Consider the following 22,189-nt stretch of genomic DNA (forward strand, 5'->3'; position numbering starts at 1 on the left):
GCGAGCATCTTAGAAACGGGTGGCATGCTACTGGTAATTGCTATTGGTAAGCAGCAGTCTGTCCGGCACATTTGTTTAAGCTGATAGCTACAGTACACCTCTTATCACCATTATAAAAACAATAACCTGAACAAAAAGCCTTACATCGGGTATTTCCAGGCTCCTAAAGTAATGTTCCTACCATTCCTATTGCACTCTGGAATTGGGATCAAGTTCTCATTGCCTTCTTTTAACTATCATCCTGTAAATTCTTTTATTTTGTGTATCACTTTCAGTTTACAGAGTTTAAGCAGACGTTGTGACTAAAAGTCGTCCTGGAAATATTTACACAGTCCTCTGAGACGTGAGATGTTTTTCAGTTGAGGCAACATATTCTGTTTGCAGCGTTATCTGCCCTCTTTCCCCTGCAGGTCAAAACTACAAGGTGAGCTGTTCCATAAGAGCCTCGGCTAGAATGTCAAGAATTCAGCTCGAACTCGATGAACTCATGTGCGTCCCTCTCCCTTTATGTTGTTTTCCTCTTCTCAAGGCAGATTATTGCAACACAGCTCTGACTGACTTGCTGATACTTGTGTCATTTTGAGGAAACGTGGAAAACAAAACTGCCAATGAAAGAAGTGTTTGCATCCACTGAACAACTAAGAGAGTGGTTACTGCAGAATCTGCTTCATCTAAAACGATGTCCTATATGTTGCGAACATCTTACAAAACAAGTCATCAGAGAGAGAAGTCATTTTGTGGCACAGTTTGCGTTGCTACAGGCTACATACTGATGCTGGGAAGCATTTTTTTTTTTTTTTTGTCGTTCATTTCCAAAGAGGCCTCAGGCAAAACCCCTTTCTCAAGTGTTACATACACATATTTCGAAAGCTTAACTGTGAACCAGATTGAATGATGTAACCCACTTCCTGTTACATAAATCAAACACACATTGAAATGTTTTGAGATGTTTCTTGTACTAAATGTTAACACATTCAACTATTTCAAGAAATAACACTTTCATTAGATTTAAATTGGCCTCACTTGTTTTTCAGTCTCTAAATATTTGATAAGAGTCGCTTCTTGGAAGTGATTTATCATTTCAAATGAAGTCAGTGTATGTACAAGACATTCTTCCATCTTTCCACTGTAAATAAAGAAGAGGCTAAAAATTCTCCGTAATAAAATGTTCATTTATAGATCTATTGTAGGTTAAGAGTAACTTTAGTTACGCGAGTTTAACAAACATAACCATTTTTTTTTATTGAAGTGAATAAAATCAGCTGTTTTCACAGTTATAAAATATCCATGTCCTCACTCTCACCTGCACAGAAACCTTCCTGACACTTTGTATTATGAAACCTGCAGGTGCCCGTGGCTCATAAAGCCAACACTCTGCTGATGTAGTTTCCAAATCAATCATTGCCAACTATACCTGAAGGCAATAGAACTGCCTGCACCGTTAAATACCGAGAGCACCACGCAGTCTGCGTGTGGCTTGTCCAACGGGTCGAGCTGGGAACTTCATGCAGCCTCAGTACATGTCATTTAAGCAGACTTTATGTATAGTGCAATGGTGTGGTTACACAGGATGTACAATGCATACAGTGAGAGGAGAATTTGATTCAGCCTGGCGTTAATCTCTGTCCTCCTCCGCAGTCAGTGACATTGTTAAACTGCTATCAGTTGCTGTTAGTCACCAACCACAAGTCCTTTCGGTATCAGATAAGTATCAATCTATTTGCCCAGGAAATGGGTATAAACTGGATTTACATGGCATGAATAAATTCCCATCTTTTGTGTGCAAACAGTAAAATGGAAACATCTCAACAGTATTAGCTGTAAACTGACCGTTTTAATGGAATAATTGTCCTTATTACACAATTAAACTAATGATTGGTTAAAACTTTTAAATACAGGATTAATAATTCTAGTTTTTTAAGTTCCAAGCAGGATCAAGCACCTTATTGATTTACAGTAATTGAACTGCTGTTTGCTTTAGTGAAAGGGTAATACAAGACACACCTACAATAAAATAAAAATTCAAATAGGAATATATTTACAATAAAATGAACATTTTATTTTTACTACGTCTGTGTAAGATTTTATAAAATCTGGAAAAGCTAGAGCCAATAATAAATAAGCGCCCACAAAACCATAAAACTAATATTTGCCAAAGACCAAAGGTAAACAACTACAGCCACAAGATCTTGGGTGCTGCACCTAAGCCTTGTAATAGTTGGGAAAACCTTGAACAAGTGAGGTTTACTGTGTTATTAAGCAGCTTCAGAGGAGCTGGTATAGGTTTTATTACCTCGAAGGCTAACAATATAACTTCAAATTTAGCCAACAGAGAAGAGAATGGCATCAATCCTCACATCTCTCTGAAAGAAAGCAATTAACTGTTATATAAATGTATTTCCCACAGTAGAAAACAATGCCTTTGATATTTCCTAATTTTTAATAAGAACTGGATTGTCATTAAATACCCATTGTCAAATCAGATAATTTATCTGAGGGCAGAAAGCATATTTTCTATGAAGCAAAGTTCAGGTGGGAAATTCCACATCAACAAAGTCTTGTTGGGAGCAGCTCCAGTCCTGCGACTGTAGGCGGTGGCCCCAGTCTTTATCGGAAACCGAAGGTGGTCAAACAGTAAAGGGCGAGGGGCTCAAAGAATATCTCCCTGTCAAATTGAGCATGTTTGCTCGGGGAGTTTACATATACGATACGATGCAGTACATGCAAGTTCAGCGTCTCTTGTACATGCACGGATGCACGTGTGTTTACCGAACAAGCCGGGGTCAGCTGAGGCTTTCGGCTGAAGCCCTTGTGCAGCTGAGCACAAAGCTTTGTGTTCCCTGCCGACCAACACACAAGAATAAGTATCTGCATCAACAAACGCACACACTCACATACAGTAAGGTGTTATCCTTCTAAATCAAAAGGCACTATAGACGACCAATCACACGCTGAGGTAACAATGAGTCAGACGTTGTGTAATGCGCAGAACACCACTCTGATAGAGCTCTGAACCCTCGACATCTGCAACCGGGGAAGTGCTGTCAAAGCCGACAGACTAAATTTGAACTGTTTGCTGTTAAAAGTGGGACTTGGTGATGATGCTGTAAACTATGTGATGGCTTTTTAAGTATGATACATTGCATAATCTTGCAATGTTTGAGTCTGACACACTCGCGCTGCAGGCATCAACTATCTGGCATTGCAGAATGATTTATGTTGCCTTCAGAACATTATTCATGGGTCCTTTCCTCGTAATTTCTAAATAAGTAAAGTTCCTGGTAAAATGAGGATTTGGCTTTAAAAAAAAGAAAAAAAAGAAAGAAGACTGAAAAGGAGACTTTCTCAATGACACACTTTCATGTCAAAAATAATTCCTAAAACCTGCTTGTGACATATACTGTAGCATAACAAGATGAACCTGTTAACCTTGTAGAATTACACACTTATTTGCCTGTGAATGACGGACAAAGACAAACAACAGGGTTGCGTATTTGTTCATGTAATGCTCAAGTAAATCAGTGCTAATTTGTTGTAAAAACAACATGCAATTCTTGATTTAAAAAATGGCTGATTTTGTGAAGGGGATTTTTCAGACATGCAGCAGCTGGTCTGCAAAAAAATGGCAATAAAAGTTTAATTCGGTGGCAGTCAAAACAACAAAACAACCGTTTTATGAAAATGAATGCCGTTTGTCTCAAACTGACTTCCTCTCTTGTCTGTCCAACGCGTGTGTAACGCGTGATAATCTACATGCTCCCATAAAGTTCTGTAATCTTCAGCGTTTGTGTTGAGCTACTTAGAAACATGTGAGCGTAATATAAATGAAAAGCTCGTGTTATTCAAGTTCAGCACAGAATCCCTCGACGAGACATGCCCTCACAATTAGGAAATAATGCAGCACTCGCTTTAGTTGATGTACTTTAATGGAGCCAATTCCCTGACAAATATGCAGTTACTCAAGTTACTAAAACACATTGGCACAGTGAAACTCCGGGCTTTGGGAAACCACCCAGCCTTAATGTCATCAGAAAGGGCTCACAGTGTGCTTAGTAGTCACATCTACAAGAGTTTCTTGTTAGATTGATGTTCTTACATAGGCTACAATGTCCTGCTGGTATTGTACTTGTGCATAATTTTCTACAGTGCACTTCTTGCTTGTCATAAATTTAAAATCGTATTTGAAAGCAACTCTCATTAAATTGTTAAGAGTCTTAGGGTGCGATGCTGATGTTGAGGATGTTACTGGAGCAGTACTCCAAACAGGACATTATATAAAGTGCAATGATACTTAAAAGTGCTGTAGAAAATGATTGATTTTCTTACAGAGCAGACAGCTCCTCTCTGCACGGGAGAAAGAGAGAGAGAAGCGCAACGTTACCTAATTATTATCGGAAGGTTATCCTGTCAGAGTGGGCGTGGCCGGGGGGGTACTGGGCGGGGGGGGGGGGCAGATGATGATGGTGGTGATGATGAGGATGATGCATGAACTGCTATGTTATGTGAACGTCGGTTGGAGCTCTCCGCTGGATGGCAGAGGGAGGGGTAAAGAGGGAGGGGTAAAGAGGTGTGTGTGTGTGTGGGGGGGGGGGGTGGCACGGCACAGAGGGAGGCGGTCTCAGAAACGCACACACAAACAGGGTCCCGTTGGTTCAAGTGAGGATAGTGACCGACCCGAGCTGAACTCGACGTTACAAATAGAAGCTGCGGCATTCCAAGTGGAGCAGAGTGAAGGTGCGCCACGCCGGTGATAATATTGAGTAACAGCGCTGAGTGGACCTGCAGTATTACACCGGAGAGAGACACCGAGAGCAAAGCGCTTCTTGTTGAACCGAACCAAGATACGCTCGGAGACGCGGACGGGAGCGATGCGCCGCGGCGGAGAAAACTAATTATTCTACCAAGGTAAAAAGATTTCACGATCATTTTCCGACAGTTATATTTCTAAAAAGTCTGGATATTTAACATTGTATTTTACTATATTTACGTCAGCAACAATTGTTGTTAAAACCTATGACCTGTCATTTCAAAGTGATGTGGGAAAAAGTTTCATCATTCCGTTTTATGAATTGTATTCCCTCATATCATTGCTTAGAATAACTTTTGAGTTTCTGCCATTTAAAAAAAAAAAAATTACTTTTACATGAACACAATACACTAACGTTAAAACTCTTTCAATTAATTGTAAGTTTTAATTTCAAGTTTCAAATTTAATGATGAAGCTAATGATGCTGAGAGAAGTAGAGCAGTCAGGTCAGCGCTGGTTGTTTCAGGAAACCGACAACAGATCACTGTCCCCGTCAAACATGTGGGTCAGTGCTGATGAAGCAAGCAAAGCAAACAGACCGGAAACCGATCCAGAATTACTTGAGTCAGGTTCAATAAAGATGACCGATAGAATATAATGAGGAACAAGAAACACACCAGGAGATGAGCTCATAAATATTTAACTCTCAAATTAAGTAAGAAAAAATATAGGTCAAACTGAACAGGTTAATGTCACCCTATGACACGTATTTACTTCTTATTGTATTTAAAAGGGATGCTGTGCACCACATGTATAGTCAATCGACTTTATGTTTACAACATGCATTGTCTCATACTGAACGTATAATGAGGCTGCAAAGTTATGGCACAAGTTGCTCCCGTTTTATTGTAGACATATAATGGTGTTACGTAATATTGTGTCATAATACCTCTTGCGTAACCACTAAATCCCTCTTCTCCTCGCCTCCTGTAATTTGATCACTAGGTGGCACTGTTGGTCCATTCTCCCCTTCCAGAGATCCTGAGAGTTAAGTGAGCACTCAGCACCACACAGCGGTACTCTCCACTCTCCACTCTCCACTCTCAGCAGCAAGGAAAGCCATTGTGATGTTTGAGGGGGAGTCCCAAGAGATGAGGGGGCAGCAGGATGGGCCTGTGCTCCATGCCATGGAGTCACCTGCAGTAGTGACTTCTGGTGGAGACAGGGGAGGAGGAGGAGGAGGAGGAGGAGCACGGCCTCTGTCCTTCACAGATGAAGCCGTGTCCATCCTGACCTCTAGTAGCCTGTTGGCCCGCTCCCTGCTAGGTCGCACCTCGGCGATCAAGCGCAAAGAGAGTCCTGCTTCCAGCATCCGACGCAAGCGCGAGTTCATCCCTCATGACAAAAAGGATGAAGGCTACTGGGACAAGAGAAAGAAGAACAACGAGGCAGCTAAGCGTTCGCGAGAGAAGCGGCGTGTGAATGACATCGTCCTGGAGAGCCGTGTACTGGCACTGCTGGAGGAAAACGCTCGTCTCAGGGCGGAGCTGCTGGCCCTCAAATTTCGCTTCGGCCTGGTAAAAGACCCCTCCAACACCCCGATTCTGCCCCACACCACAGCTCCTCACCACACCGCTCAAGCCTTGACTCCTCACTATTATCTCCACAGAGGGGACGCAGCCCTCCAAAGCTCCTCAGCACCACCTCCAAACAACCAGACGGGCCAGTCGAGCAGCAGAGGCTCCAGGGATCCTGGTAACATGTCGGAGGACTCAGGATTCTCTACACCAGGTGGGTCCAGTGTGGGCAGCCCGATCTTCTTCGAAGACCAGCTTAGCGACCATGGCAAATTATCACCACAGAGAGCAGAGGAGCTGGGTTACGACCTCCATCACTCGCCTGCCGATGTCCACCACACTGCCGGAATCACCGGAGGAAGGCTAGAGCAAGCAGAGGCGATGAAAAACCTTCCTCACAAGCTACGTTTCAAGGTGCCCGGAAACAGCGACGTGGGCGATGCTTTGGGTGAAAGCAGCGCCAGAAGTAGCCCCATGCTCTCCGCTGCGGGACGGGAAGGTCCGAGAGAAACTGTCAAAGGGCTGAGCGCAGGGGAAGCAGGAGCAGGACACTGTACTGGCTCCTGGCTCCAGCAGCTGGAGGGGGAGGAGGGCAGGAGAGGTAGACAGTCCCCTCAGTACAATGCTCCAACTGCCGGCTACGGCCTCCAGTCTGCTCCCACACAAGGACAAAGCGAGGCCCAGTATCAACACGAGAACACTCACCTGAAGTCTCAGCTCAACTGTCTCAGTGAGGAGGTGGCTCAGCTGAAGAAGCTTTTCACAGAGCAGCTCATGGCCAAAATCAACTGAGGACCAACGCTGGGAGTCAGTCACTTTTTTACCAGTGTCGAAACTTTTAAAAGGACAAACTTTTACCGGAAGAGAGCTGAGAAATTCAGCAGAAAAGCAGCAGTGCTGGACCATGCAGCTGTTCAAAAGGACTTTCAAGTTGAGCCAACGATGCGTTTTTATTTCAAATATTGTATTATATTGTATTAAATGTCTTCAAACACACCACTCGTACTCTGCAGTCTAACAACTACACAATCTCAGCTCCTATCGATGTTGCTCAGGCTGGGAGTCTTATCTGTAAGTGTTGAGTGGATAATAGTCTTTCTATTGCATACACTGTGACAACTCAAAAACACACAACATGCATAAAAAATTTTACGTCATGTAATTTCAATGCATGCCTCACACCATACAGACACCACAGGTTCCGAAGCCACATTAAATTCAACTGGAAGTCAACCAGCAGGTTGTTAACACACTACGATGCGGGAAGTGGTTGCAGTTTAGTAATTACAAAAGGTATGACTTACTGCACAAGGTTTCCCACCACTGAGACAGGTCAGCTGAAAACCTGGAAACAGAAACAGAAACCAGAAATATCTGATTTTAGCTTCACTGGTCTCGAAGGCTAAAAGAAAGGTTTGTCCCGAGTCAGATTACTCACACAATACACGTGTTAGGTTTGTTACATGTCATACTGTAATCTCTAGGGTGCGCTCTTTTTTTAGGAAATACACTGTAACATGTACTGTTTTGATGTTTCACATCCCCGGTTTGTCTTTGTCCAGTTTGAACATATTTTATTACTTCTCCGTTACCTGTACTGAGGTGATGACGATAATTTTATGTCTGCTGTCTCTGTGCATTTTCATATAGAAAATAATAAAACAAATAAATTGGACAATTTAAGAATAATGGTGAGTTCGTCTTTGCTCTGGGAAAACCATTAAAAGGGCACTCCACCTGAAGTCTTGGACCGAGCTTAAAAATAAACAGAAAGTGAAGTTGGAAATAAGTATTAAGGAGTCTCAGAAAAAAAAAAAAATTGAGTTGCAATAAGGGAAATGCAGTTCTTTTGTAGGATGAACCTTCACTATAAATTAGGATAATCTGGCCGAGGCACTTTAAATCACCGCAGTACCACATATAACGTCAACAGAACAAAGCTTGACAGCTAAATATGAGGTACTGAACACACTGTAACACCACGAAAGATAGAAAACAAATACATTAAAGCGTGACGTAGCTCATTTGAGCCCAGAAATAATGTCACTAGTAACAGATGTGTTTGGAAAATGAGAATGCATGTGAACATTAACAAATGAAGGGTAAGATTTGGTTGACGAGAGAAGACAAATGCAGGTAGTTAGGAGAGGAGTCACGTACCTGGCAGCTTTCCCTCCCTCAGTCCCCGCAGGTAACAGGACAGACAGAGACAGAGACAGTGGGTGTGCCTGCTATTACTCAACAGTTTCCATTAAAGACCTTCAAAACAAACAGTTCTATTAGAGCTTCAACTATAGCAGCTGGATGAAGAATGAATTTGATTGGACAATGCAGTCAAACTCAGTCTAGATAATGATTGCTGTGGATATATTAGTTTGTCTGTTTGTCACTGCACCTTGCTAGAATTTGAACACAAGATAACACAAGAACTGTTACCGCTGTTTCCCATTGCTATAGATGGGATGCAACAATTGGGATTCGAAAAACTAGGATGGTATAAAACACATGATTTGTTTTTATAAATCAACCTACCTGAACAAATATAAAATAGGTCAAATTAGCTATTTTCAAATTGCTTAGGGTCTTCAAGAGGTCAGACCATAAACGTTCTCAGGAGTCACCTTACTGTGGTACTTGTTTACCTTACAAAGAGCCCCCCAAGAAGAAGCTATGGCCCCCGACAACATCGAGCACCCCCAGCAGCCCAGCGACTTGGCTGACGTCCCCTTGGCTTCTGAGTCTAGCTTCAGGTGTGCAAGCTTTCAACCAGATCCATGTTCCGAAGCCAATACCCTTCGGCTGGCACCCCGGGAAGTTAGGCTGGGCCTGCTATGCCTCCAGACAGTTTCCCAGTCTGCTAGCTGCCAGCGTGATAGTCTCTGGCCTGCTAACCCTCGAACCGCCAGCCTCCCGGACTGCAAACAGCCACCCAGACAGCTTTGGGCCCACTCGCCACAAGTCAGTCAGCCAGCACAGAACCAGCCTGCTTCCGGCTCTCTCACGCCCCCGCCCACACATTCCCAAGAGTCACTGCTTCAGGGAACTCGGTTAGCCTTCAAAGAGTACCCAAGAATAAGTAGACATGGCTCACGGCGATATCGTGCCTCTCAGTTGCTCTGCTCTCTCAACTGCCAAGCGCCGTGCAGGTTTCACTGCAGAGGCACCCAGGCTGTTTTTTTCTCTATAGTCCCGAAGCTTCTCTTGCCCCTGGGTAAGTTGAAGATGCCGTCCCTTCCCCTTCATCGGTCAACGACGCCTCCCCCGTCCCAGGGTTACTTGATGACGTCGTTCTTGCCCCTGGGTCAGTCGACGACTCTTCCCCTGCCCTCAGTTTAATCAACAACGTCATTCGTCCTCCAGACTCTGCTGCAGCCACACCTGCTCCCCGGCCTGCTCCGCGCAGCCAAGCCAGATCCGCACAGCCAAGCCAGATCCAGAGGCAGCGAATGCAACGTCTGCTCTGCCGCCTGCCGACACCTCATCAGTTTCCTGAGCAAGCTCCTGGGTTACCTGATGCTCCGGCCAACATCCAGGCTGCTCCCAAGTCGGCGGACCTGGAGCCTGCTGCAGAGTCAGCCCTCCCAGCCGACCACCAGCTAGATCCAGAGTCGGCGGTCACCGCTGACCGTCAGCCAGAAGAGTATCTGTCTACTCCATCTGCAAGGGCCCACCAGGTGTTCCAGTTACCAGTCCTCTGCCCATCTGTAACTCCAGTGTTCAGCAAGCCCTCCTGAGATTCAATTCACTTTTATTTATGAAGCGCCAAATCAAAACACAAGTCATCTCAGGGCACTTAACACAGGACGATCTTACAACAGAACCTTTCGACATGTTTAGCCTTTGCGCTGGATTCTACATCGGCCCTCAGAGGGCTTCTGCCCTCCCCCCCATCCCACCGGTGTCACGCGGTCTCTGATGGTCTTGCCTTTTCCTACATGTCTGTCCTCGCTGCAAGCCGTGCTCGAAACCGGTTTGCTTGTCTCCCCTACCTCTATGCTGTCCTCCTAAACAGCCCCACTTGTCCAACCAACCTGTCCACGCAGCCGGCCGGCCAATCCGACCATCCGACCAAGGTCTCCGCTTCACCTGCTCTTCAGCCACAGGGCTTCCGCCAACTTTATCAAGGTGATCCAATGAATTCTTCATTGTAGGCAACAGCAATGGGCCAGTAACTTTTGTTATCGTTTACCACCATGAGAGTCGCTTATTTAGCCTGTGGTTGAGCCACAATAATGTTCATTCGGGGTAAAAAAAACAGAAGATGCTATTATTACTTTATTATTAAGGATGTTTATGACATTGCTGAAGGTTAAGCTTTTTGATTGGCTTTGGTAATATGATATTAATTTGGGTCACCATATACTTTTTAGATTAAAAATATCAGGCGCTTGTGATTTTTCCACATTCATGTGTTCTGAGGTTTTGCTCAGTGCATCTGTTATTGATCATTTAATCACACCTGGTCTTTTACCCATTTCCAAAGGGGTGAAAATGATAATGATGAATTATATAATTTGCAATATTATTTGACATAATGGTAACAGAACGTAGAAGTAATATCAACTGCAAGCTTATAGGTCATTAATATTGTAATTATATATTCATAATCATTTGTCTATACATTCATTCAGCCTCAAATAATTACTCAATATTTTCATTTCAAACCTGATGTTACATAATATCTAACTAGATATCTTATATAATATCTGCATAAGAAGTTATGTAACATAAGGACTGTTTAGGTTAACTTATAGTCACTTATGTAACACTTGTGTACACGTGGTGAGGTGCTGTGCTTTGCTATAAAAGCCAGATGTGCTCTGTGCCTTACTTTACAGAGACGTCTGTAAGATGTTTGCTTGTCTCCATATTATATTGTACATGATTTTTCAACAACTTTTAAGTGTTTGTTGTGTGTTTAAAGTTTTAAGAACGACAAGCAGTGTCTGCGTAAGTCTTAGACACACACACACACACGCACACACACACACACACACACAAAGGGCCCATCTGGCTCAAGTGTGGATAGGGACTGACCCGAACTGAACTCGACGTTACAAATAGAAGCTGAGACATTCCAAGTGGAGCAGAGTGACGGTGCGTCACGCCAGCGATAATATTGAGTAACAGCGCTGAGTGGATCTGCAGTATTACACCGGAGAGAGACACAGAGAAAAACCCTTCTTGGGAAATAATAGTCGAGCGGAGAAAACTGATCATTCTACTGGAGGTAAAATAATTTGTCAAAAGTTGTGTTTTTAAAACTTCTGAATTATATTGATTATACTGCATTTTATGAACAGCTGCTCTTGAAAAGATGATCTTTTATTCTCATTAATAAAAGAACATACAGCAGCAAATTTAAAAATAATAATAATAATAATAATTCAATTAATTGTAAGTCTCAATTTAAGTTTAAAATGACTGTGACGATGCTGAGAGAAGTAGAGCAGTCAGGTCAGACTGGTTGTTTCAGGAAACCGACAGCAGATCACTGTCCCTGTCAGACATGTGGGTCAGTGCTGATGAAGCAAGCAACGCAAACAGACCGGAAACCGATCCAGAATTACTTGAGTCAGGTTCAATAAAGATGACCGATAGAATATAATGAGGAACAAGAAACACACCAGGAGATGAGCTCATAAATATTTAACTCTCAAATTAAATAAGAAAAAATATAGGTCAAACTGAACAGGTTAATGTCACCCTATGACACGTATTTACTTCTTATTGTATTTAAAAGGGATGCTGTGCACCACATGTATAGTCAATCGACTTTATGTTTACAACATGCATTGTCTCATACTGAACGTATAATGAGGCTGCAAAGTTATGGCACAAGTTGCTCCCGTTTTATTGTAGACATATAATGGTGTTACGTAATATTGTGTCATAATACCTCTTGCGTAACCACTAAATCCCTCTTCTCCTCGCCTCCTGTAATTTGATCACTAGGTGGCACTGTTGGTCCATTCTCCCCTTCCAGAGTTCCTGAGCGTTAAGTGAGCACTCAGCACCACACAGCGGTACTCTCCACTCTCCACTCTCCACTCTCAGCAGCAAGGAAAGCCATTGTGATGTTTGAGGGGGAGTCCCAAGAGATGAGGGGGCAGCAGGATGGGCCTGTGCTCCATGCCATGGAGTCACCTGCAGTAGTGACTTCTGGTGGAGAAGAGAGAAGCGGTGTGTGAATGACATCGTCCTGGAGAGCCGTGTACTGGCACTGCCTCAGTACAATGCTCCAACTGCCGGCTACAGCCTCCAGTCTGCTCCCACACAAGGAGCGAGGCCCAGTATCAACACGAGAACACTCACCTGAAGTCTCAACTCAACTGTCTGAGTCGACTCAGCTGAAGGAGCTTTTCACAGAGCAGCTCATGGCCAAAATCAACTGAGGACCAACACTGAGTGAGTCACTATTTACCAGTGTCTGGACTTTTAAAGGCAGCGCTTTACTCTAAGAGAACCTAGAAATTTAGCTCAAAAGTAAAGAAGACCTATGACCACAGCTTCTAGGTGAACACCCAAGATTAGTGTCAACAATTCAGTATCCGACCAAATGCGAGATACGGTAACCATCTCCCCTTTTGTACCTGGGCTATGGCATCGTGTTAACGATACAGTGACCGTGACCTTGACCTTTGACCATCAAAATCATATTAGTGTATCATTGAATCCAAGTCAACATTTGTGCTACATTTGAAGAAATTCTCTGAAGACATTTTTGAGATGACAAGTTCACAATAATGGGACGGATGCAAGGACACAGTGACCTTGATCTTAGACAACTAAAATTGAGTCAGTTCATTCTTGAATCCAAGTAAATGTTTGTGCCAAGTTTGAAGAAATTCATAAGCAATCTTGGGATAACAGGTTCACAAGTGTGGGACTGATGGACTGATGGACAACTCAAAAACATAATGCCTCCAATCATAGTTGTTTCTGGCACAGAGTGATAAAAAACCTACCACTACCGCCTCCTCACAGCCTCGACCAACCAGTCACATTATACTTTTTGTCCATGTCTGTACTGACTCATATAATATATGTAATAAAGACTTTGAAGAAATGTGGACACCCAAGATTAGCAAGACCTGCTCAGTATCCAACCAAATGTGAACTATGGTCATTATCTCACCCTCTTTCCTGAGTTATGGCATCACAAGAATAGAACTGAAGTGAGGAAACAGTGATCTTTACCTTTGACCACCAAAATCGAATTAATACCTCCTTGAGTCCAAGTGAATATATGTGGCACAAATCCCTCAAGATATTCCAGAGATATTAAATTCACAATAATGGGACAGATGCAAGGTCATAGTGACCTTCCAATTCTGATCAGTTCATCCTTGCGACCAGGTGAAAGTTTTTCATCAAATCTGAGGAACTTCCCTCAAGACATTTTTGGGATATTGCATTCACAGGCCTGGGACTCAGACAGATGGTCGGACTGATGGATGAATAGCGCACTCCACCCAAAGTACACATGAAGTCTTACATTACAGGAGATGTAGTATTTTAGTAGCTTGACCCTTGACTATAAATCAGGATAACCTGGCCTCATAATAAATCTCTGGAGTACCATATTTAACATCAACAAAACAAAGCCTGACAGCTAACTAATGATGTACAGAACATGCATTAATACCAAAAAAACATCAAAGACAATTTGAGCCCGGAAGTAATGTCCCAAGTAACAGATGTGTTGGAAAATGAGAATGAACGTGAACGTTAACAAGAGAAGGGAAAGATTTGATTGACAAGTGCAGACGAATGCAGGAGGCAAGGAGGGGAGTTGTGCACCTGGCAGCTTTCCCTCCCACAGCCCCTGCAGTAACAAGACAGACACAGAGAGACGAGACAGACAGTGGGTGTGCCTGCTATTAATCAACAGTTCTATTAGAAACCATTTAAACCACGAGAGCTTTAACTATAACAGCTGGAGGAAATCACTGTGGATAATTCGCAGTGTGTCTGTTTGTCATTGCACGGTGCTAGAATTTCATAATAAGTTTGGTATCACAGAAAGAACTGTTACCACTTTTTTTCTCTTTGCTATAGCTGGGATTAAAAACAAATCATGTTGTCTTGTGGGCAGAAGGGGGCAACAAAGACAACACTTTCAGCACAGTCATGGTGCCCCATAGTCTGTGGTTCACCATCAATATTTTAATCATACTATGGGGAACTACAATATTTATTGTTCCTGTATGTTGTAAGTTAGTTCACCTGGTGATGAGTGAAGGTTGAATCCAGCAACTGTGCATATGTATCCAGGAGGCACTAATGCTTGTGTGTGAACACCCATAAAAATAAGACAAAATATACATTCAAAGCGTCATTATATGAGGTTCATGTTATCATTTTATGAGGAATCCTCTAATAATTTCTTCAACTTGGAATATCATCATAATTTTATTACTATAGAGACGATCCTCCGATTACGCATAACAAGTACTTACAAAAGGTTTTGAATACATTAGAGGCAGCTGTAACAGAAATATATCCTGAAATATGAGGACATCTCTGTATCCCTTTGAAATGTAAAAATATAAACACTGGTTTTGACTACAATTATTCCCTATAAAAGATTTTTTTTTAAAAGGACAGTTTTCATAGACTGAAGTGTAAACTGAAAATGCCTGTGGTGTAAATGAAAAGTAATAACGTAGAGGAGTGGCAGACGCTGCAGGTGTGGAGTGGAGAAAAGAAGAGAGTGTGATTTAATGAATGCACTGCAACACCTCACCCATATCCATGCACCCATGATAAAAAAAAAAAAAAATTCTTAAAAAAAACGCAACCCCCTCTGTTCCCCCCATTTTTTTTTTTTTCCCAGTGAAAGGATAAAGCCTGTTGCTAGGCAGGCAGTGCGACAGTTGCCATGGGAACGCTTGCAGACATAGCTGGAAGGGGGGGAAATGTTAGGTTAGGGTGGGTAAAATGGATGGGGTGCAAAAAAAGAGGGAGTGATGCAGAGACAGGAGAGAGAGAGAGAGAGAGAGAGAGAGAGAGAGAGAGAGAGAGAGAGAGAGAGAGAGAGAGAGAGAGTGTGTTTTTAATGGGGGGAGGGGGATCCAAGTTCACGGCCAATGCCTCTGCTCCTTCTATGCTGTCTGTCTCCTCCAGCTAAAGAGGGAAACAAAGAGGTGCAAAGGAATGGTGATCTATAGGGCTTTAAAATTGAGGCTCTGCATCCAGGGTTCACCCTCTGATATATGGTGCAACAAAGATACGGATAAAAGGCATGGCAACTTCACAGATCTGAAATAAATGTATCTAAAAGAACAATACACAGAGGATCAAATAAATAAAGTCACACAACTGAGACAGCGTATTCAAGAAACTCGAGAAGAAATCATTACTGTATCAAAGCGGAAACGTCCTAAAAACCCTCAAGGACAAAACAATCCAATTATGCAGAGTAATTACTCTCGATTGTTGAACCCACAACTGTTACTGTAACAGTGAAATGTAGAACATGCTTGGTGGGAGAGGATAATTGTGAAAAACCACAGGAAGGTTTTCTCAATATTCACACACACACACACACACACACACACACACACACACACACACACACACACACACACACACACACACACACACACCCTTTTATATGCTGCCATGTAAAAGAAGAAAAGAGTGTGCCGTTGAAGATAAAAGGAGATAATGAACACATCCACAACAGAAGTCAGTCTTCTTTGCCAATTTAAATCCTTCTGTGGATGATCTACTGTGCCGTACATTTACTGAGACACTGAGCAGATATTAAGCATCGCTGTGCCCGGAGCAGGATGCAGGGAGATGGCTATCTGACACAGAGTTTGCTTCAATGAGATCTCAAACTACATCCAAACTGCATTGCATTGTAAATCATAATTTGCCAGGGCAATTTATCTTCCGCTTCCCTGCATGCAACGGAATGGAAGCTGCTTTAAAAACATTTTTAAACAATCGCTGTGCAGATTGGTCTCATCCAATACATGTGTTATCCCTCCTGGAGTGAGTCTCTCTCTCTCTCTCTCTCTGATGCAGTCCCCTGCAAGCCACCGTGATAGATAACCAGTCAACTGTTTGATTCAAAAGCCTACCCAGAGGACAGAGTTTAAATCAGCGGCGTAAGATTAAGAACATTGCTTAACTCCCCGTCTCTTTGTGTGAGTCTCTTCCAAGCTTCATTCCTGCCAGCATGACACACATTCCTGCTTGTGATCAAGATGAATCAAAACATACGCCTCGATTACACAATACAGTTGCATTCAGTCCAGAGGAGCTGGTTTAACTAGCTTATTCAGAGCGCAAATACTTTTGCTTATTACAACAGCACAAAGACTCTGAATGCTAGACTCACTTCAATCAAAAGGAACCAACAATTTTCCACTTGTATTCATGCACTTACAACAAAGAAAAAAAGGATCTGCGGTTTCCTTTCAGAGTGACAGTGTCAGTTAATAGCACACCCACTTTGCCCAATAGGTCATTTCCTGAGAGATTATACAGAAACACAAGGGGGGCGTGATGTGGACCCGATAATGAAATCTAAGTTTGTTCATTGTTGTATCTTTTGGGGTTGAAGCTTCTTCAGTCGATATTTATTTTCCGTTTAAAAATATTTCAACCAGGTAGAACATGAATCCACTGGTGGAAATTAACGCATTAATACTATAGAGGTACAGTTTTTAGTTATTTTGCATATTCTGCTCCAACTACAATTGTCTGAGATTATTTTGCATATTTTGCAGGCAGTTTTTCAAAATCAGCTTTAAAAATGTGATTCATTGCTCAGTGTAAATTACTTCCCTTTTAGCAAGCCATTTTATTCTGGAATTTAGTTGATAAATGTGTTTTCTCACAAAATACCACTGGCGTAGTCATATTTCAACCTTTCTCCATGTAAATTAACTCGTTTAAAGATTTTAAGTTGATTTGATTAAAAGAAAAAAAATCCGTGTATATAAATTTACACTTAGTTAAAAGTATACAAGTATTTTGAGAAATGTACTTGGTATCAAAAAAGTACTCATTTTACAGAAACATGGTCCTCCTTTGGGTGTTATGTTGTTATTTTATTATGATTACTGATGCCAAGTAATAAATAGAATTTAAATGTTATGACTTCTTGAGGTGGAGCTAATTTATCTGTTTCATATTTTTTTCAGGTTAGATTTATTTATAAGAACAAATCATATTTTATACAGCCTCCTATTTTAAAAGCTAAATCATCAAATGTGTGCAAAGTCTTTAGCTGCAAAGTAACTACTGTGTACCTGTAGAAAAAAAAATGCAGCTTTCTCTTTGGAAATGTAGTACTAATATAAAGTGGCACATATTATAAAAACTCAAGTGAAGTACAAATATCTCAAAATTATACCCCAAATTTGTACCTGCCAGAACTCATCTGGCATCATCATCGCAGCTTTTAAAATGTGGAGCAATTAGAGGCCATTTGAGGCACTTAAAGGATTAGTTCAGCTTTTTAGGAAATTTGTTAATTTGCCATCTAATTGAGAGTAGAATGATATCTGAATAAAAGGTTGCAGCTATAGTTAGCGGAGCAAAAAATTGAAACAGCCAAACTCTGCAGTACAAAAACAATAACAATATCTAGGCTACCTACTTAATCTCATGTGTTTTGCCTGTTTCAATTGTACAAAAATGAATTGTAAAAACAGCACGTGCCAGTTTAAAGGAGGTCTTGCACTGGATTACTTCTTGGCATTGGTGTTATTTCCCCCCCGTTTCCAGTCTTTATGCTCAGTTAAGCTCCCTGGCTGCTAGCTGGAATGCATCAAATATAAATCCCAGAATCTCAATCTTTTCCTTTAACTCCAGGAAACCAATATCTTACTCGGAAAGTCACCAGGGACCTGATAGAGAAAAAAAAAAGTTGAATGTCTGCGCAGAAGATGAAAATCTGATCTTCCCGAAACACCAGCTGTGGCGGCTAAAACACGATCTTTATCGACTTCTCTGCTCGTGGCTTTGTTTCTGTGTGTCCCCACTGTGTGCTGCATTATTGTATTTATTTTTTTTAAAGTCTAGTAACCTTATTATGGGCATCATAGGCCTTCATCTGACTGAGCTTTGGCTTTGAGCCTAGCCCCGCCCCCCTACAGGTCTGACTCCTCCCCTTGCGCTCCGCTGCATCTCCTCTCCTGCAACGGGATTTGAAGGCGAGGAGAGAGGGAGGGGGCAGAGCCGAGAGAGAAACAAAAAACGTGACTAGGCACCCAAAGCGTCCTGTTATGCAACAACTGACCTACTAACATACATTTAGAGACTCTTGAGAGAGAAAAGAGAGAGCCGAGAGAAGGAAATAGAGAGAGCGAGGAAAAATAGAGAGGGAGCGAAACAGAAGGGAGGGAGGGAGGAATTGGAGCAAACATGACATGAGGAGCGCACTGAAACCGGCCACTGTGTTCACACTCTCGCATCAACCTGCACTTATCGGAGAGCTGGTGTTTTGAAAGTGACGGACGGTGTGTGAGCGTGTGTGTGTGTGTGTGTGTGTGTGTGAGAGAGAGAGAGACAGAGACGCAGCAGACCGACGGCAAAGCGGATTGTTGGACAGGAGCAGGACTGTGTGTGTGTGTGTGTAGTAACCTCTGAGGAGAACTGGCATTCCGGACGGGTAAGTTATTAGTAATAATTGCAGCGTTATATTAATATACGACACTGAATATAATACACATGCTCTTCTTAATACACTGTTGTTGTGTATTTTTTGTTGTTGTTGTTGTTGTTGTTTTTTGTGCGGAGCTCCTCGCTACTGTGTAAAAAGAGTGTTTGTTTTGGTGCTTGAGTGCGTTTGTCTCAATGTCAAGGCGAGGCTGTTTCCCCATCTCTGGTCGACGGAGCAATATGTGTGTGTGCGTGCGTGTGCGCGTGTGTGGAGTGGGGCGCGGGGTGCTAGAGGTTATGGGATTCCTTCAGGAAAAAGGTGCGGTTGGAGGTGACGGAGGTGGACGGTGTGTTGTGGAGCAGTGTTCCGTAGCCTAGTTGTATCTAATGATGCTGGATCGCGTCCATCGCATCGCGGGCGTGTTGTTATGGTTCGGCTTTACTGCGTGTTCACGGTTTGTTGAGGTGTGTTTAAGTACCAGTCCGGTCTGTTCATCCCACACACTCGCCTTTGTAACGCACGTGGGTGACGTAAATGTTATTTAACCCCAATTAGTGCAGATATATAGCCTGCCACTGTGTGTTATTACCATCATCGTATTATTATTATTATTATTAGGGGTATTATTATTAGTGTTATTCATATTATTGCTATTGTTATTATTAACTGTATTATTATCCCAATAGTAATATAATAATAATATCATTATTATTATTATTATATTATTATTGTCTAAACAGAATACTCTAAGTTTATATGTTGCAGCGACTTATTTAAACTCGGTTACTTTTGGGTTAGTAGGCTAGCCCATGCAGACAACTGGAAAAATCCCATGCAGGATCTGAGGACACGCTTCTCTCTGTCACGTGTAGCAGCTCTTGTAAAGGTTAACGCGGCTGTGCAGCCCTCCGGGGTTAACCCTTTAGAGGGCGTGCAAGTCTGAAGGAGCACAACACAAACCCGGAGAGCAGCGACACGCATGTTCCAGGCATGATCATCTGGATACATGTGGACGGTCAGTTTTGTGCGTCTTTCTCTTTCGTGTACCGCCTCGGCTCGGACTGATGGAAGCCGCCGCAAACGCAGCGGGTGAGAAGTGGTGAAGTTCACGGGCTCCGATGAGTGCGGCCGCCGCGAGGTGAGGTGCGGATCAGAACATCTGGATCAAATGTGGGTCAGATGGGTCCTTGTGTTCCCGAGCGGCCCGGGAAACAGACGCGTGTATTTTGATGGCAGATGAAAGTGGGTGGACGGTTTGTGGGGACGCGCGTTATTTCTGAAGCGGCGGGTGAATTTCATGGCACAGTTGGATGCACATATAGTCGCCTCGCATGACTGAGGATCCGATTAAATATGCATGAACACGATTTGTCAGACGGTGCAACAAAGGACGCGTGCGGGGTTAACATATTCCTCACAGTGTTTTGCTTGCCTGATGACATTTATGCATTTATTTCGCTCCCTATCAAGTCCGATATAAACAAAACATTATGGCAATTCAAATGAACTTCAACAGCTGTAGAACAACTCGGCTCGACAGCACTTGAGCTCAGTTGTGTACTTGCAGGCTCAAGGTAAACTTTTTGAATTGTAGGATGTTTTACATTTTGGCTTCATTTTCCACTCAGCTTTGTGGTTTAAAACTGCACGTGGGCATCATAGTCCTTATTCACTTTTGCTTACCTATCCAGCAATGGCTTGCAGGATTATAGGGATATAATTTACAAATGATATAGTATAAAGAAGTGATTCATAGATTTTTTTTTTTTAAATATATTATTATTAGATATTTTTGTGTAAGTGTCAGGACAGCTTCTCTCTCGGTGGAGTGACGCATGACACATCTATGACAAGTTTTGGCTGTACCGCATGTGTATACAGTCCACCATGTAGAAAATATAAATTGCAGGTTGCATAATATGTGAATTGAATAATTAAAATGGATTAAAGAACGGGACAGATTATGCAATCCGCGGAAACCCATAGTCTGCGGCTATGCAGCGCTGCGCTTTGCTTTCTGCGGAGCGGCCGCTGCCAATTGGTTGGCGTGCACACTGGGTCTCTATGCCAGCTATGAATGTAGGTCACATCAGTCCTGTGGGAGGGGTGAGGAGGGGGGGAGGCATGCAACCGCCGCTGACTAGAAAGGCAGAATCAGTAACCCCACCAAAATAAATCCTCGCCGCGCCATAACAAAGAAACGGGGCGGTCATGCAGAAATAGAAAAGTGGCACAGCAACCTAAATAAGTCAATTTCACTTCATTTCAAAATGTATACAATTATGAGAAAAAAGTACTTCATTACAGATCTTATGAGACTGACCTACTGAGACAACTGCTCCGGTTTAGGTTTGATTAAACTCCTGTGTGTGACCAGCCTTACTAAATAAAACCGTGGGAGGGGAGTTCATGGTCAGGAGCGGTTTCCATTCGGTCCTACTTTGAGGCCTCTTGACTTTCTCGGGGTTTCCTGGCACATCAAAGATGATAAAAGATGAGGGCCTTGCTTTGTTATTTTGCTGCGGTTTGGAGCGAGCGCAGAGGCGAATTACAGCATTTAGTAGGCCACAGGAGCACATGTGACTGGTGCAACACATGGACTGAGTCAGTCTGCTTCTTTTTTTTTTTTCCTTTTTGTTGAGGAGAGAGGGGTGATATGGCCTGTGTTCATGGAACAAGGATCTAGGTCTGGATGGGACTCTGCCTTGCCTTGCTGGCATGCTGCCTAAATCTTTAGGGAAGATAAAGTCAGTCCCCAGACTTGGAATTCAAACACACCCCGCCCATGACCCCCAACCCTGCCCCACATGCTGTACATTGCATTCTTCCTGGGAAACTAGGAGGGGGGTGGGGTGGGTGGGCAACGCTTTCATCATTCTCCTTTTCTCTGAAAAGTGTGCCCCCCCTCTCCTTTTATGTTAGACCTGCTCCCATTTCCTGAAATTCTCCACAGAAACACGTGCAGGGGTTTTGAACTCAGTCCACTGTTTCCATAGCTCATTGCCACATTTAGACTCTTGCGGTGTGGGCCCTGTGGTTGTGTGAGCGAGTGCAACTTGGATTCTTTTACTGTGCTATCATTCCACAAGTGCCACAGAGACCTGGCGATGACATGTGAAAGAATATATGATAAATGGAAAAGAGTAATCTAGGTCAAGGAAAATGTGGCCGCGACATGCTGCAAATTTGCTCGCTTCCGTGAGAGGTATTTGTAAACGTGAGCAAATAAAACGGTTTCCT

The 22,189-nt window shown here is 42.8% G+C and overlaps 2 protein-coding genes across 4 annotated transcripts in view; both read left to right on the forward strand.

The window, feature by feature from the left end:
* LOC138622404 (uncharacterized) overlaps positions 1 to 22,189 on the forward strand; it is a 134,670-nt gene that overhangs the window by 104,636 nt on the left and 7,845 nt on the right. The window contains exon 1 of one of the 3 annotated variants that reach the window (XM_069701172.1): positions 18,568 to 18,958. The exons of 1 other annotated variant lie outside the window; for it this stretch is intronic. The gene's annotated coding sequence lies outside the window, so the exon portion shown is untranslated. Of the gene's footprint in view, positions 1 to 18,567; positions 18,959 to 22,189 lie in introns of those variants that run through there. One more of the 3 variants, XM_069701174.1, reaches the window with a different exon arrangement.
* On the forward strand, positions 4,619 to 8,013 carry nfil3-6 (nuclear factor, interleukin 3 regulated, member 6). Its single transcript, XM_069701144.1, has 2 exons — positions 4,619 to 4,905; positions 5,753 to 8,013. The coding sequence occupies exon 2, from the start codon at positions 5,875 to 5,877 to the stop codon at positions 7,114 to 7,116; it is 1,242 nt and encodes a 413-aa protein (XP_069557245.1). The 5' UTR covers positions 4,619 to 4,905; positions 5,753 to 5,874; the 3' UTR covers positions 7,117 to 8,013.

The sequence above is a fragment of the Brachyistius frenatus genome, unplaced genomic scaffold (assembly GCF_029030835.1).
Source record: "Brachyistius frenatus isolate BFR_SWC_R1_liver_20210118 unplaced genomic scaffold, ASM2903083v1 Contig_36, whole genome shotgun sequence".
In the NCBI taxonomy this organism is placed as follows: Eukaryota; Metazoa; Chordata; class Actinopteri; family Embiotocidae; genus Brachyistius; species Brachyistius frenatus.

Excerpts from the sequence above, each read along its gene's own strand:
- nfil3-6 (XM_069701144.1), top strand. The coding sequence starts at position 5,875 with ATGTTTGAGGGGGAGTCCCAAGAGATGAGGGGGCAGCAGGATGGGCCT.